Source organism: Lontra canadensis, unplaced genomic scaffold (genome assembly GCF_010015895.1).
Source record: "Lontra canadensis isolate GAN:19392208 unplaced genomic scaffold, GSC_riverotter_1.0 scaffold162, whole genome shotgun sequence".
Lineage (NCBI taxonomy): Eukaryota > Metazoa > Chordata > Mammalia > Carnivora > Mustelidae > Lontra > Lontra canadensis.
In genome coordinates this window covers 2,027,899-2,043,877 of record NW_022631156.1, presented here as the reverse complement: position 1 = coordinate 2,043,877, position 15,979 = coordinate 2,027,899, and the positions used below count along the sequence as shown (strand labels likewise).

At 38.0% G+C, this 15,979-nt stretch overlaps 1 protein-coding gene across 1 annotated transcript in view; it reads right to left on the bottom strand.

The window, feature by feature from the left end:
• Positions 1-15,979, bottom strand: part of PCDH15 (protocadherin related 15) — a 1,265,671-nt gene that overhangs the window by 342,489 nt on the left and 907,203 nt on the right. Inside the window, exons 14-15 of the mRNA XM_032845308.1 lie at positions 7,188-7,322; positions 5,568-5,717 (exon numbers count right to left, since the gene is read on the bottom strand). Of these exons, the coding sequence (XP_032701199.1) occupies positions 5,568-5,717; positions 7,188-7,322 (285 nt within the window). The remainder of the gene's footprint in view (positions 1-5,567; positions 5,718-7,187; positions 7,323-15,979) is intronic.

Below are 15,979 nucleotides of genomic sequence, written 5' to 3'. Positions count from 1 at the left end.
AACAGAATTCATTTCTAGAATAAGAGATTTTGTACACTGACTGAGAGAGCATGGTGGGAATCAATTCCATGGCTATTTGGTGAAGCCCTACCACAAGGAAGGGATTGTGCTGAGCACTGGTGGTTAGGTATCATTAAGAGTCCCTGTCCTGGAGGAATTTTCAGGTCAGCAGGGTAGACAGACACATGTGAGCTAAACGCCATGCAGGACACGGTAAATTGCGTGTGCCAGGGAGAGAAGCTGCTAGCTGGACGTGTGGAGGATGGTGCACGGAGCCATTAATTCAGACTTGCTAGGAAAAATAAAGGCTTTACTTAAAAGTCACATTTGAGCTGTCTGTTAACAAATGAAAAAGAAAAAAAAGGCATCATTTGGATCAAACCTTGAAACTTGAGAGAGATGTTGATAGACTTAGAATGGGAAGGGATAGTCCATGCTAGAGTCAAACAGAAGGAACAAAATAGAACTATCTCTAGGATCTCAAAGTTGATTACTTGGGGGAGGTAGCAGGAGCTGAGACAGAAGAACGTGAGGCATTACAGGGATGTTCTTGAAGGCACGTGTGGAGATTGGGCTCTTCCACAGGTAGGGAAGACCTGTCCTGATTTGTGTTGCAGAATAAGAACATGGGGGGCATCTGTGGAAACAGAGTTACCACTCAGAGTCCACCCTCGTAGCCTAATTTCCAGCAGGCCATAGAAACAGAAAGGCAAATAATGACAGATCCATTTTGGAACAGCGATTTCAGCACCTGGACCATCACCTGTGTGTGAGCAGGGGAAGGAGAGGGATAGAAATGACTCAGAAGTGGATGCTAAAGCCTGTGTAATCGTAGATGTGTTTCTGTATTAGATGAAAGACCGTGGATTAGTTAATTTATCTTGGAGTATGTCCAGTCTGAAGTTCCTAACCAAAACCTGTACTCCCCACTACAACAGATCCTTGGAATGCCAGCTGGATGTTGAGGTAGCCACAGGGCATTGAATCTTGGGAGACATGACTATACATTGTGGTAATGACTAAAAACGTGGGAATACATGAAACAGAGCACTGCATATTTATTTTTGGAGAATGCTAATATTTAAAGAATAAGAAGTGAACAAGGAGCTGAGAACAAAGTCCTTTAGTCACCAGAGAGGTGGGATGAAAACCAGTTTTCCATAAAATGGGACAGATGAGAATTTTACCTAGATGAAGGAGTGAGAAATGCTTTTGTGTTTCACAATTAAAAGAGACTCATCAGATTTATGATTTTGTATGATTCTCATGGTATAATGTGAGTAAAATAATAGAATAGCAATTACTAACTATGAAGTAATAAATTAATAAGTTCTCTAAGTGTATCCATCAACTCTAGTGACTGAATATACGAGAGTGGGACAGCAGCGTGAAGTGTTACCCAGGAGGAGCATTTAGACCAGGTCAGGGGGAGATGTGAGGGTGTTTATAGATGGACAGGAAGGAATCCGGAGAGAGGAGGACATTGCTGTAGTGAAAGAAAGGGAACGGAGCAGAATAAGAGTAGAGCATGGGTGAAGGTGGGGGAGGGGATGTTAAAGCAGCAAGGAGGAGTAAGAAGTGGGACAGAAGATAGGAACTGGAGAACGAGAAAAACGGAAAGAGGTGGGGTAAGAATCAAAGGACTCAGCTCCATATGAGACTCCATCTTCATGAATCAGCAATTTCAATTTTCCGAAGTATGAAATCTTATTAAGGGTAAAGATGAGTTTTCTCAAAACTGGCCATATATCAGAGTTGCTTTGTTTTGTTAGGTGAATCTCCCAATGGGGCTCGACGGTGAGTGGTCAGATGGCTGAAATAAAACCATGGCAGTATGGAGTTGAGGCATCCTCATTTTCAAAGGCTGCTCAGGGCAATCTCTATTCAGTTAGGATCAAGAACACTGATTGATGAAAGTTGTGAGAGTTTAGGAAGAGCATCTCTTGAGTATGGCCTGGAGAGGTAGCTACTGATAGGAAACCTACATCTTCAAAATATTAAAATTATATATCAAAATCTCTATCTTCAATATTGAGCAATTGGTTTTTTGAGAAAACCAGTAATGTGTGGAATGAGACCTAGGACAACAGAGAGTGATATCCTTGAGTGTCACCCTGTGGGAGTTCTTAGATGGCCTATAAGACGTTCTTTCTTCCTTTAAGAATTTATTTATTTATTTGACACACAGAGGGAGAGATCACAAGTAGGCAGAGAGGCAGGCAGAGCAAGAGGGGGAAGCAGGCTTCCTGCTGAGCAGAGACCCCCCCCAATGCAGGGCTTGATCCCAGGACCCTGAGATCATGACCCGAGCCGAAGGCAGAGGCTTAACCCACTGGGCCACCCAGGTGCCCCTAAGACATTCTTTCACGCAAAAAAATCATTCTCACTCATGCCAGTAATCTCCCCCTAAACACAAGATATGCTAGTAATCTGAATCACTTCATTTCCAGGTATGAAGGATGCAGATGCTGGTTTGGGGCAGTGCTCTACCAGATGTAGCTCATGAGCCACTCTGTTCTATTTACAACACTCAGGCCTAGAAGATATAAAGTTAGAGGACCAACTTATAGCAGAATTTGTAATAAGGACCTGGTTCCTCACAGCTTTCTGACCAACCCATCCACTTCTTACACGCCCCTCCTAACAAGAAGGGGGTAGACTCAAATAGTTGAGTAGATACTGACATTGCACCGAGAAAGTCTTACAGTTGCATTGAAAATGATAGATTTAAAATTATCTGATTAAAATATACTTAAAATCTGGAGACTCCTGGGTGGTTCAGGTCATGATATCAGGGTCCTGGGATCGACTTCCACATTGGGCTCCCCAGTCAGTGGGGAGTCTGCTTCTCCTTCTGCCTGTTTCTCCCCTTGCTTGTGCTCTCTCTCTCTCTCTCTGACAAATAAAATAAAATATACTTAAAAGCTGTTATCCAAGGTATTCTCTGATTAGTACTCACTGTCCCCTTTGCTTCTAATATTCTCACTTTTTTTTTTTAAGATTTCACTTATTTATTTGACAGAGAGAGACACAGCAAGAGAAAGAACACAAACAGGGGGACAGGGAGGGGAGAAGCAGGCTTCCCACAGAGCAGGGAGCCCAATGCAAGACTCGATGCCAGGAAACTGGGATCATGACCTGAGCTAAGGCAGAGGCTTCACTGACTGAGCCACCCAGGCACCCCCCTCACTGTTTTTGACATAAGAATACTAACAAACATAAACAAGTTGATCTTGGGGGTCAGCAGGGAAAGGCAGGCTGGTGAGGGGCTGGGGTGGGGGCAGCCAGAATCTCTTCAGAGACTGTTATGAGGCAGGGACAGGCCACAGTTCTGAGTCATTTTGCTTTATTTACAAATCTTTCTCTTCATAGGAAATGTATTTCCTTTCATTTCTAGGCCCCTGGAGGATGTTTTAGAGACATACCTTCCTGTTACCACATAGTGGGAATAACACTTAAAATACTAATTATAATGTTTCATTTCTTGGTGCTTAAATAATTTTTAAAAAAACAAAGCCATAGAGATGCAAACAATACTCTATCTTCATAATCTGCGTGGTTCAGGGAGATATACAAAATATGAATCTTTAAAGGCAAGAAAAGATCTATTTTATAAAGAGGTACATAGGGAAATTAACTTCTGTAGCCTGCAAATGCCAGAAATAAGCTTTTGATCTCCTAAGGCAAACATTTTTTGAGCTGTTTCCACTACATAATTGCTATGATTTTCTTAGTTACACTTTCCAGTTCCCTGCTGGTTGGTTGTGTGTGTGTGTGTATATATATATATACTTACTTTTACTTTCAATTATGTTATTATAGAGATGAGAATCAGGTCTAATTAAATAAGAACATGACGACGATAGTCATTCCTTTATCTGTATAAACTGTAATTTTGCTGCTTTTGTAGTAAGTGCCAAGGTAAAGATAAATGTAGCTCACTAGGTCCACCAGTTGACTAGAAATAAAGGCCAGCATTTTTACACCTTCTCGTTCATTCATACCACTTGCCTGCAAGTCTCCCTCTGTCACCCTCGGATAAACATTTATTGAGCATCTACTACACTGAGTATGTACTAGGTGCTAGGCATTATGGGTACAGAGGTTATGGATGCAGAAATAATAACCTAAACAGAGTTCTACCCTCAAGGCAAATGGCTGAAAGGGTGGATTTTGTCAAAACGAGACAAGATAGGAATGGAATGTGCCATTGCTTTTCCCCCAATACCAGATGCAGTTGAAGGTATTCATACATGCAAGCAGGTACAGGCGAATTTCCAGCCTTTCCCTAACCCTTTATATGACCCTAATGATATAATGTAATTGTTATGTAATATGTAATTTGTGTAATATATGTAATTGTTATGTAATATGTAATATGTAATTTACTACTAATTTGGAGCTATGCAAATATTCTGAAAGTATATAGAATCATGGCCTTCCTGGCCTGAAAGTTACTTAGAATTATTGAGTCTGACTCTCAAATTTAGAGGATAATCCACACAAGTGATCTTTACACGGTTGGGCAACTGAAGCTCTTAGGGTTCGCTTTCTAATTATCAGTAATGTATGTATTGTTAGTAAAGCTTCAGATCCAGGAAAGTGGACGTGAAATCTTGGTTGTCGGTATTTCTAAACAGCTCCCTCATTAACTCGCAGCACAGTCAGTTCGGAAAGTGCTAGACTCCACTCTTCCTAAAAATCCTCAAGGAAGAATATTATGACTTCTCTATAACTTATACTCAAAATACAAAAAAAAAAGCAAAAAACCCCACATATTTTAAGATAACTTATAATTAATTTAAATGTAGTAAGTACACAGTTAATAATAGAAATAAGACTAATCAAGGAGAAAGATTTCGCCCAATTTCTGTGTTTTCAAAGACACTACTTACTACACAATTCTAATTTTTCTCTGTTGCAATGATTCCATTTTATGTCTGGGTAACCACTGTCTAACAGTATTATCCACTAATTTATTAAGGCAGTCTTCTGTCTTTATCACCAAGGGAAATTCAACCCATATTTGCAAAAGTTCAAAATAATTGGAAGTTTTCAACTGTATGTCTAATACTTGAAACTTCAGGGTGTTAAATACATTATTATAGTAAGTAAATATATTTGGTACATTAAAATTTTAAAAATCAAGTATAAACCAGTCAAATAGCTATGTTTGCATTTAGTAACTAATTAATTCCACTTTAATTGGAATGGGGCGCCTCACTGGCTTAGTCAGTTACGCGTCTGCCTTCAGCTCAGGTCATAATCTCAGGGTCCTGGGATTGAGTCCCACATTGGCCTCCCTGCTATGTGGGGAGTCTGCTTCTCTCCCTCTCTGTGCTCTCCTCCCACCTCAATAAATAAAAGCTTTAAAAAATAAAGTGCATATAGTTGCACTTTTATTTGAAAAATAAACATAAATCTAAAGTTCTTAAACTCAATTATGCCATACCATGAGTCTGAGCTCACTTAAACTTCTTCAACAGTTTCTTAACGTACACATACGTTAAGAAATGCCCATGGAATTAACGGCTTCATGTGAATCCGCACACCACACAGGCAATTACCTGAATGACGCTGTCGCCGGGGCTCATGTCTGTATACACATAGACATTGTATGATATTTCAGGAAAGGTCGGAGTGTTATCGTTTGCATCCATCACCCAAATATTGACAGTAACTGGCTCGCTTTCTTGAACACCATCGAATGCCGTTATCTTTGGGGAGAGAAAAATACATGTAACAGAGAAGTCATGCGAACAGAAGCAGCACAGAATTCACTCTTAAGATTTAAGACATTTCTTATATATAATTTCAGTTTTAAATGGGTGCCAAAATGTTTTGTGGATAAAAGAAAAAAGACCTATGATAGTACATATAAGCAGAGGTGATTATAGAGGATTCTGTTTTATTTTTCATGTATCCAATTCCAAGCACATTTTAAAGAAGCAGATGTGCAAAATGTGTTAGAGCCCTGGAGTGAGCCAGTAACATTGCTGATGTTAACTACTACTTAATTTTTTTAAATTAAAAAAAAGTAGGAAGTTATTCTTCACATTTCCATATTCTGTATACAATGCCATAGAAGTGTTTATAGTCAACATACTTATATACAAGAAAGTAGGTGCCCTAGAGATGTGATGTCTTTTTCTGGTAATTCACCAAGTGGCAATTTTTATAGGACTTAATGCCACTAGTTAATAGTGATATTGTAATTACATCATTAACATTTTAGGAAGGTCTGACAAACAAAATCAGCATTATAACACCGCCATCTTTGTTCTGAATGACTCCTGAAATCCACTCTGTATCTAAGTTTTACCTGTCAGGTTTCTGGAAGCTCTGGCTCTCAGAAGGAAATCCTATGTAAGTCCCACAATCTCTACTCTTCTATCAGCTCATTTTTCTCTTAAATCTGAATAAAATTCATCTCAGAAAGTCAGATAATACAACTTTCTTTTCATCTGTATTCACTTCTCAACTGCGCTTTTCATAGAGACACAAAAATACTTCTATTTTTTTGGTAACTATTTACAATTACAGCTTGAATTATCTCCCCTCGCTATTCTTTTCTCTTTTTTCTTGATTAACCTAAACTAGGATCTCTTCATCAGATACTTGTTTTGGTGGAGGGGGCCCTGTCCTGTGGGTTATGAGATGCTTACCAGAATCCTTAGTGTCTCCCTCCCTGATACGAAATGCAACTCTCACAGTAGTGATGGCCAATGTGTCTGCAGACATTGCCAAATGTTTCCAGGGGAGGGGTGGGTTGGGCTTGGGGGGCGCAGGGATCATCCCAGTGGCTTAACCTCATGACAAAATTTAAAATGTAATAACAAAAAAAAAGTTAAAATAAAATAAGGGTTAGGAAATAATTATTTGTGGATTCTAGATGATAATATCTCAAATTTAAGTCAATTATGAGCGTATGGTGAAAAACGAGACTCCTATTTTCCTGTTTCCATATTGAAAATTATTTTTCCTCTGTTGGAAAGAATGTTAACACAGTTGCACAAACTCATAAAACAGAAAAAGAATTTTATTATTGAAAATCTTAATTCTCAATTCCTTGAAAATATTGCATTTTCCTCCTAAATTATTGAGTTCTTCAGTTTTAAACAGATATCTTTCTGTTTACACACACACACACACACACACACACAAATGTGTATATGAAAGCCTTTTACCGAAAAAGTGTAAGTCTGCTGTTCTTCCCTGTCCACTGGCTGAAGTAAGGTGAGGTAGCGAGTGATGCCAGTTTGTGTAACGGTGAAGACTGAGGTGTAATCATTCAGGAAAAGGTGAAGCTCTGGGTCTTTCATCTTTGAAAAAAGAATGCCATTATTTAAAATGTTGAATACACAATGTAGCTATTAGCTCATTAACTGGAGATTAATTTTGCAAATCTATTACAAAACTATGCATGACTATAATAGTCGAAAGACAAGATAGGTTTCACTAGACAGTCACTCATCACTGAGCTGAATTATGCAAAGACAATGACCACTTTTGTGGAAAACACCATAGCAGAGTGAGTACAAGTACACTTAATGTGAATAAAAAGGAAAAGTACACTTAATGTAAATAGGATAGATAACAATCCAATTGAATTTATTCTTTTTGGTTATTTAATATCAATATTCTCCAGAACTTCATTGGACTTGAGGAATAAGAAATAAATGCAAGAAAAGAAAACTGCAGCCCAAAATTTTAGCTGTAAGATTGTACAACTACTTCATTTGTAGTAATAAACTGCACATACACCTATTACTCTTCTGTTTTCACATTTAATGTAAAATAAATAAAATTGGTTATGTATAATTCATTACCTATAAATATCATGCTTGCTTTTTCTTATTTTAATGCTGCAAAGGCTCTCCAAAGGGAAACATAATGTTTATTTTAATTTAAAAATTTCAGATGATTAGATTGAAGATACATGAATTGGCTGCATTGTGTCCGATAAGAGTTCAGAAAAATGACATATACATAACGAATAAGGGGTTACAAGAGCTCAAAACAGAGATAATTAACTATGCATTGGAAACCCTTCACAGTCTTACTGCCGTCCTGAAAGATAAGATATTAATCTCTGCCTGTTAGAGAAAGAACAAGGATGTAAGTGGGGAGACACGGACTGGTGTTTGGTGGTAGAGTAAGAAGGCAGGTGGGGAAGAGAAATGAATAGTGGGAAACAGGACTATGGACAAAGCTTTACAAAAACAACATCAACAGACTTGACACAGGGAGGTGAGGTGTTTCTATAGGTTTTGGCAACTATAAAAATATTGTGCACTAAGGGGAGCCTGTAATATAAAACAGGATTCCAGTTATGGAATGAGTAAGTCCTGGGATGAAAGGCACAGGACAGGGGATAGTCACTGGTCCTGTAAGACCACTGTGCAGTGACAGATGGGACTACTCATGTGCTGAGCTCAGCATAACATACAGAGAAGTGGACCTGAAACTCATGTCACAGCATGTGTCAACTAGATTCAAATGAAAAAATACATATGATGCATAGCACAGTGTGAAATATAATCTAGTATCATAGAGTACTTTTCCAAATCTGAAATCAGGGGCTGAGGGCAGACTATTGACTTTGGAATTGTTAAAGACATATTCATTTGATTAATAAATTAGAACTGACCTTTTAAAAATTTCTATGTGTAAGTGAGAAAGTTAAAATGTGTCATAATATATTAAAAGGTAGGTAGGCATGGCTTGATCACAGATACTGTAACCTATATACCTTTTTAAAAATGCAATAGGTATGTTTCAAACAACTTTGAAATGGATGGTTTCATTTGAACCGAACACAAGTTCTATATTTGTAACATCTCATTAGGAGATAGCATGTCGGTATACTATTGTAGCTTCTATGTCCATGATTGTGATGTCAGTTCAGTATGTTACATTTATTGATCCTGGAACAAGAAAAAATAATGCTATATATAATAATTTCCACTGGTTTCTTGACTATAAAATAATCAAGGTTGTTAAGAGTTGTGAAAAGTCAGAGGCTTTCCTTGGATACTTTCAAGCAGGAACCTCAGGCTCCATGTCAGGGTCATGACCCCCATTGGTCAGCATGGCTAGCAGGTGGGGTGTTTGGATAATCAAGCATGTTAGTTAATAAGTTAAAATATTTGTTTTAAAAGTAGATTATAAAATGCATGTAAACTCAATGTATCTTGAACCACATTTTGACATTGCTTCTTACAATGTACTTTAAAGTCAACTGTGATAAAATCCAATGATTATTTTTAAATGTTAATTTAAAATGCAGAAAAGTTAGAATGCAGTTTCAATGAACAACAACCACAAAAAAACCCTAAATAAGTAGGAGTGTCTGTTATTTTCTAATGTTTGTCCTTGATTTTACCAATCAAGGTAAAATCACTAGCCTGTTAAATTCATATATTTTTTTGTGTTCTCTGACTTTTCTCATAATGGTGTTGAAGAATAGCTTCCTTTGCCCAGACTTGAAACACCCAGTAATTCAAACTGAGTAAGCACTGCTATGGGACCTGATAAAGCAAATATTTACTTCTTTCCCTTTATTCAAGTAATTCGGTCATTCTTTACTTGCATAGAATGAACATTTTCCCAATTTCTTTTCTTCCTTTCAACTGGAGCCTCTGTTAGTAGAACTGTTAGATATATTCATGCATATCCTCAATACATGTTGTAGGCACTTTTTTTTTAATGCTAAGTATTGTGAGCATGCAAAACTGCAGTGAATGTTGGCTTGTGAACCAGCATGTGTGTATGTAAAACTGCATAATATGCTTGTGTCCCAAACAACATAGACCCTTTCCCAGTTGACGGAAGATGCAGGTTTTTCACTGTCAAAGGTTTTGCATTTGAAGACAATATACACACCAGGACCTCATAAACAGACACTTGTATTTGATAACTAGAAACATTAAAGACCTTTGGATAATTTGTCTTCACTTCAAGTCCTGTTGTAATAACTGGGGAGTAAAGTAACACTTCCCAGACATGCAGATTATTTTTTTGTAAAGAGATAAGATAACACGGAAAGCTACAATTGTCCATGACATCTCTTAGCTCATTTTAATCTGTCCTGCTCAGTTAACCTTTAATTAAATTTTAACTTGCAAATTTTATAAACATGTCATGTACCAACTTTTTAAAATCTATATATTGGATCTGTAGATACCATTGGTGAATATCTGGAAGTTTCTTTGAGGACAAGAATTTAAGAATACATATTTGGAAATATCTAGCTAGTTGTTACTCAAAGCTTAACACTTGGATTTATTTTTAACACTAGTTTCAGGTATGGTATATTATGGCTGTAAATCGATAACGTTCTGGCTTACTATTCTGATAGGGACAATAGATTTTATATAGTCCTTGTGTCTATAAATTTGTTTAAAATACGTATTAGTTTTTTAACTAATTAATATGTACAAAGAAGGTTGATTAATAAATGTTCTTTTTTCCTTCAGACAAATGGTAGATTATTTTGTCTAAAGTATACATTCAGTATATATCATAAGTATATCATTTCACTGATTTGTGTATTATTTTCTGGGAGGGTAAAATAAACTCTGTTGTTCACTTACAGCACAAAATATGAAAAGGAAGGCAAAGGTAAACACATATGCAAATGTAAACAAACAGGTGAATGTAGAATTAGAAATTCCATCATAGAGAAGAAAGACATTCAAATATAATAAGTAATTGGATTTAAAGCCAACTTTGGGTTTCCAACAAGAATTAAAATATCATATCACACACACACACACACAAGTTTATATGCATTCTCATATATATATACACACATATAACACAGAAATGCGAGTATATGTGCATATATACACATATGCATACTTATGGGCATATATAAATTATAAAGTATAATAAGAAATGACAAAAAAATTAATCTCATCTATCAATTTGAATTGGTCAGCAGTGGTTGTCTTCAGAGAAACTTGTTCAAAAAGGTTCAGCTCCACACTTAGAATCTTTTAGAAAGAATACTGTGATGAATTATGCATGGTTGTCATGGACTGAAAAAACATTTCACAACTGAATAATCTTTGCTAAAGTTCAGCTGCACTTTGGGTTCCGCACAATTCATTCTACTCTAACCAATAACATGAGGAACATACATTTCAATTACATCTACAAGCATATACGTATTTATGTAGTTGTAGATTTCTATATAAGTGATCATGAATTAACAGTCTAGTTGTTGTAGTAGAAAATCAAAAAAAGAGCTAAGAAATAACCACAGCAATTCACAACAAACTCAAAATCAACACCCAGTACCTACAGGAACTCCACCAGGTGGGACCTATTTGCAAATTTAACATCAAGAAAAAACAATGTAAGCATACATGACCACAAACACACATATGGCATACAAGTATACACTAGTGAGAAACAGACAACAATGACATTTTCTAGTACATTTAAACGAATAACTTTTTTCAACTTTTGTCTTCATACTCTGACATAACTTACATACAATGGCATATCAATATGTATAAAGCATATAAACACATATCAGCACCTTGAAGTGTTTTGTACTGGATTCAAGGATGCCTTTATCTTGAAACAGTAACACTTTATGCAGGAACATGAACCCAGCTGAAATTAAGTGACTCACTGCCTTTCTGCAAGCCCAGTGAGTAACCTCTGTTGATTCCTGTTCCTCGTTACTTACTTATTTTTTTGTAACCAGAATTCAAGAACCAACTTCTGGTAGTTCTGCTTCTGAAAACCCAGTGGTTTCTGACATCCTCCTGAAAACCTTGGCCATGTCTTGTTTACCTATCTTCTGAGCTATTTTGAAAGTATAAGCTAAGAGTACTTGAAAAAAAAAAAAAACACATAAAGGTGATTCATATCTCTCTCTGTATATATGTATCTATATGTCTCTATTTATAAAACTATAGAAAAGAAACACTAACACAATTTTTTTACTCTGCTTTTCAGGTTCATTGTGACTCTTAAGATTCTCTCTGACTTGGAATGTACACCATTAATAACACCACAACTCACCAATCCTTGCTACTGCATTTTAAAACTTTGTCTTATTTTCCCCTGAGTTGAAGGAAAGAAACAGAGCTTAATTTTTAGACAAATAATCCAAGTCCGTTCTCCTCTTGGCATATGCCCTGTGGCACAGCTATTCTGGAAACAACTCAGGAAACTGACTGCTACCGTGAGGATTTCTTTTCATGCCTGATATGGACCCTCCATTTCTGTTAGTAACGTCTGCATGTGGTGACATGTCTCTGTCTTTATTCTTAAATCCTATTATCCTGGTGCTGATTGATTTCACTAATTCTGACATTCAGAAACAGCAAGAATTTACCATGTAGTAAAATTCTTGCCTGTGAACTGCCAGGGCCTTAAAATTTCTTTTGTTAACACAGATCTTAAAGTAACCTAGCAATGAACATATTTTACTTTTTAAAAACAAACAGTCGTTGGCCTGGAAAAAGAGATGATTCAGAAGGACATCAATGTATCTTGAAACATATTAATGACTATTCTACGAATTTATTCTGTGTGTTGCAAAGGAAAGCTGTAAGGAATACTGGATGAATTGCAAGAAGGTTAGTTCCAATTCAATGGGATGAAGAGCTTTCTAGGAATTAGTCATCCAACCATGGAATGGGGCCATGTTGTTACACAGTTAAATCAATATCACTAGAATTTTTGATGCATATATTAGATGTCCTCATCCCTTTACTCATGCTTGAATGCATGAGCTCATTAAACAATCACTAGAACCTATTAAGTTCTGGGAACTGCATTAGATCTTCAAGATACAGAAGTGACTGAGATGTAGGCTCTACCCTCCATTTACATTCAAAGAGGGAGCAAGGCATCTACAATGACGTGAGTAGAGCACTAGAGAAATGCACAGAGGTGAGAAAGGCAGCTTATCTGGGAGGAAGCAGAATCTGGGCAAGATGCTTGGATGAGGGAAAGTCTGAGTGGAATTCTAAACACTGAGCATAAGTTGTCCAAGTCAGCTTGGGAAATGAAGGATGAAACATTTCAAAACATGAAAATGTCATAAACAATGGAAATGAGATAAGAAGCAGTTGGCATGTGCAGGAGACTACAAGTAATTGTTAAATGTAACAGGTGAGCCAGGGAGTTTGAGCACATGATGGGGTAGCAATGCTCAGGCATCGAGTGACACTAGCCGTTCTCTTGTGCGGGGGACGTGATGTCCCACCAGCATGCTAGGCAGACAGGTGGCACAGACCCACAGGAGCTCTCAGAGAGATCACCGTTAGTGGCCAGGTGAGAGAGAGGCCTGAGTCAGAAAAAGATACAATGGCAAGCACATCAGGAGGCAATTCTAAGGAGAGGCGAGTAGGGTGATGGTTGTAAAGATGGGAAAGGAAAAGAGAGTCGTGAAACATTCAGAGGACAAAATAGGAAGGATGCAAAGACTGTCAGTTGTATGTGATATTTTAGAAACATTTATAACTAGATTAGAGATACTGGTTCCCTTTCAAGGCACCTCGTGGCACTCATTGTTCTTAATTTCAGAAAGAGGATGGACCTAAATAAGAAAGGAATGGCCAGATACACAGTGTTCAAGTATGTGATATTTTAATGAGATGTGGTAATGGCGCCACTCTCCATCTGTATGGCCTCATCTATGGGAATGGTGCTCTCCCCACCCATCCACGCCAGCCCTGAGTAAAGGAGCAAGACAAGGCAGCAATCATTGACATTTCGGATCACAGGTGATTAAGCAAAAGGAGCAACTGGTGAATGGGAGCCCCTCCATATGCTACAGCCATTACATGGTAGGACGAAGAGTCAAACAGGGCTGTTAAACTCCAAAGCACAAACTCCCCAGAACCACAGCTTGCTGCCCGACCCCTAGAAACACTCAGCATTTAACAGGGTCACTGGAATTGTCAGCACTCAGAGCACAATGCTAATCATGTTTTCCAGGTGTTCTAGACCCAGGAGTTCTCCCACATGCCTCAGTGACACCCTGCAAGTCCCACCATTCTTGATAGGTTCTTAGAAGCAATCTGAAAATCTTTAAAGTGAATAACAATCCAGAAAGTCGGCATGTACACAAGCTAGTGTGGGGCTTAGTGTGCAACCATTCAGAAATATAAATACATCAAGCAAAATAATAATAATAGTAAATACATCAATGAGTACAGACATGTACATTTTGCAATTTAGGAGAAAGTAAAACTTCTTCAGGATTTAGCCTTTTTTTTTTTTTTCTTCTTCAGGATTTAGTTGTTTTTTTTTTTTATTTTTCTTCTTTAGGATTTAGCTTTTGCTTAACACTGTGTTCATGAAGGTGTGACATAAACCATGATAATGTCCCAAATTAGCTAGTCACTGTTCAAAGTATGATTATGCATTCCAATTTAAAAATGAAATAGGAGCCATACCAAAATTTATGGGACAGCACTAGTTCTACCAGTAGCTTAGCCTATATAAAACGTATTAGGGTGGCTCTGAGTTTTCTAGCAAGGATTCACTAAATGAAGACATTCAGGGGATCCCTAGCCCCTTAAAGCTAGGATGGGAGGTTGTACATGGATATGCACTTTTCTGGAAAAAAGTCTGTACCATTCATCAGCCGTTATCATAGTCAGATTAGAGCCAGACCGTAGCAAAGAGATAGGGGTAACTTTAGTCTGGTGCTTAAAATCAAGGACTTCACTTCTCATAGACCTTGGCTCAAGGACCAGCTCCACCATTTATGAACCCTGTGATCACTGTTAGGCATTTAAAATAGCTCCCATCTCCCCTTTTGCTATATGGGAAATAGCATCTATTATGTTTGCCATGAGATTTAAGAGAATTAATACAAGATAAAGCAATTACTATACTGTCTGACAGGTACTTAGAACTCAGTGACAGCTACTGCTGTGATATTTGTGACATGTGATACCATGATGAGATGGAAGAGGAGAAATAAGAAAGACAAGAATGGTGGATGAGAGAAGAGCAAGGACTGGGAGGCAGAAAGGGACTGGAAGAGGAGTGTGCACATGGAGTTGTCACAGCCTTGGTGAAGTGTGATACACTTTTTCCAGAAAGAGAAAAATAAAAAGAGTCTGGAAGTTCATTTACCAGACAGATGACAAAACCCATGGAATGAGATCTGGGGGACACTCCACAGCTGCGCTGTCCAATTCGGGACAGGGGATGATTTACACTTAAGTTAATTAAAAAAAAAAACAAACATTAAAATGAGGTTCCTAGTCCAGTTCATGCTGAGTGCTGCACAACCACACGGGGCTCGCAGCTCCTGGGGTGAAGAACACTGCAGAACACCTCCATCCTCATGGAGAGTCTTACCCAACAACCCCAACAGGACTCTTTTCTGCCCCTTCTCCCCTGCTGGTGACAAACTGCTACCATGAGGCCGGCAAATCTGGCTCCAGTGGCTCGAGAGTCCTTTCCACTTCTTTAATACATGATGCCAAAACCTTCCAGCTCCAATTCCTTGTTTTTCCTTTCCTGGAAGTGCTCTGACTGGCCCGGTATAGATTTTCTGTCTGTTCTTTACAACCGGAGAGGGACTGAAGGGGGAAAATAGACTGATCCACCCAGCCTGGAACATTTCCCAATGTGTAAGCTAGTGTCACCACCACAGACCACTATGCGTGGAGCAGACCATCTAAGCTTCAGCACAGCCACCAGCAGAAGCAGGAGCAAATCAGCTGCCCCCAAATAACATAGTGTCAGCAAAGTCCCCCAAATCATACTCCAGCACTGCCTTTGTGTTTTTGTAGACTCACTGTCTAATGCCATGACTGTTCCCTATCAGCAATCGTATACACAGTTTTTAACCCGTATTAATAAAAAAGACTCCTGGGGGGTTAGCAAATATAAACGAAACATTTGTTTTCTTCCCTATATGCAGTATCTATAAAACTGGGGAAAAAAAAAAAACGTTGCTGAATTCACATATGCTCTTTTCTTATAGTATTCG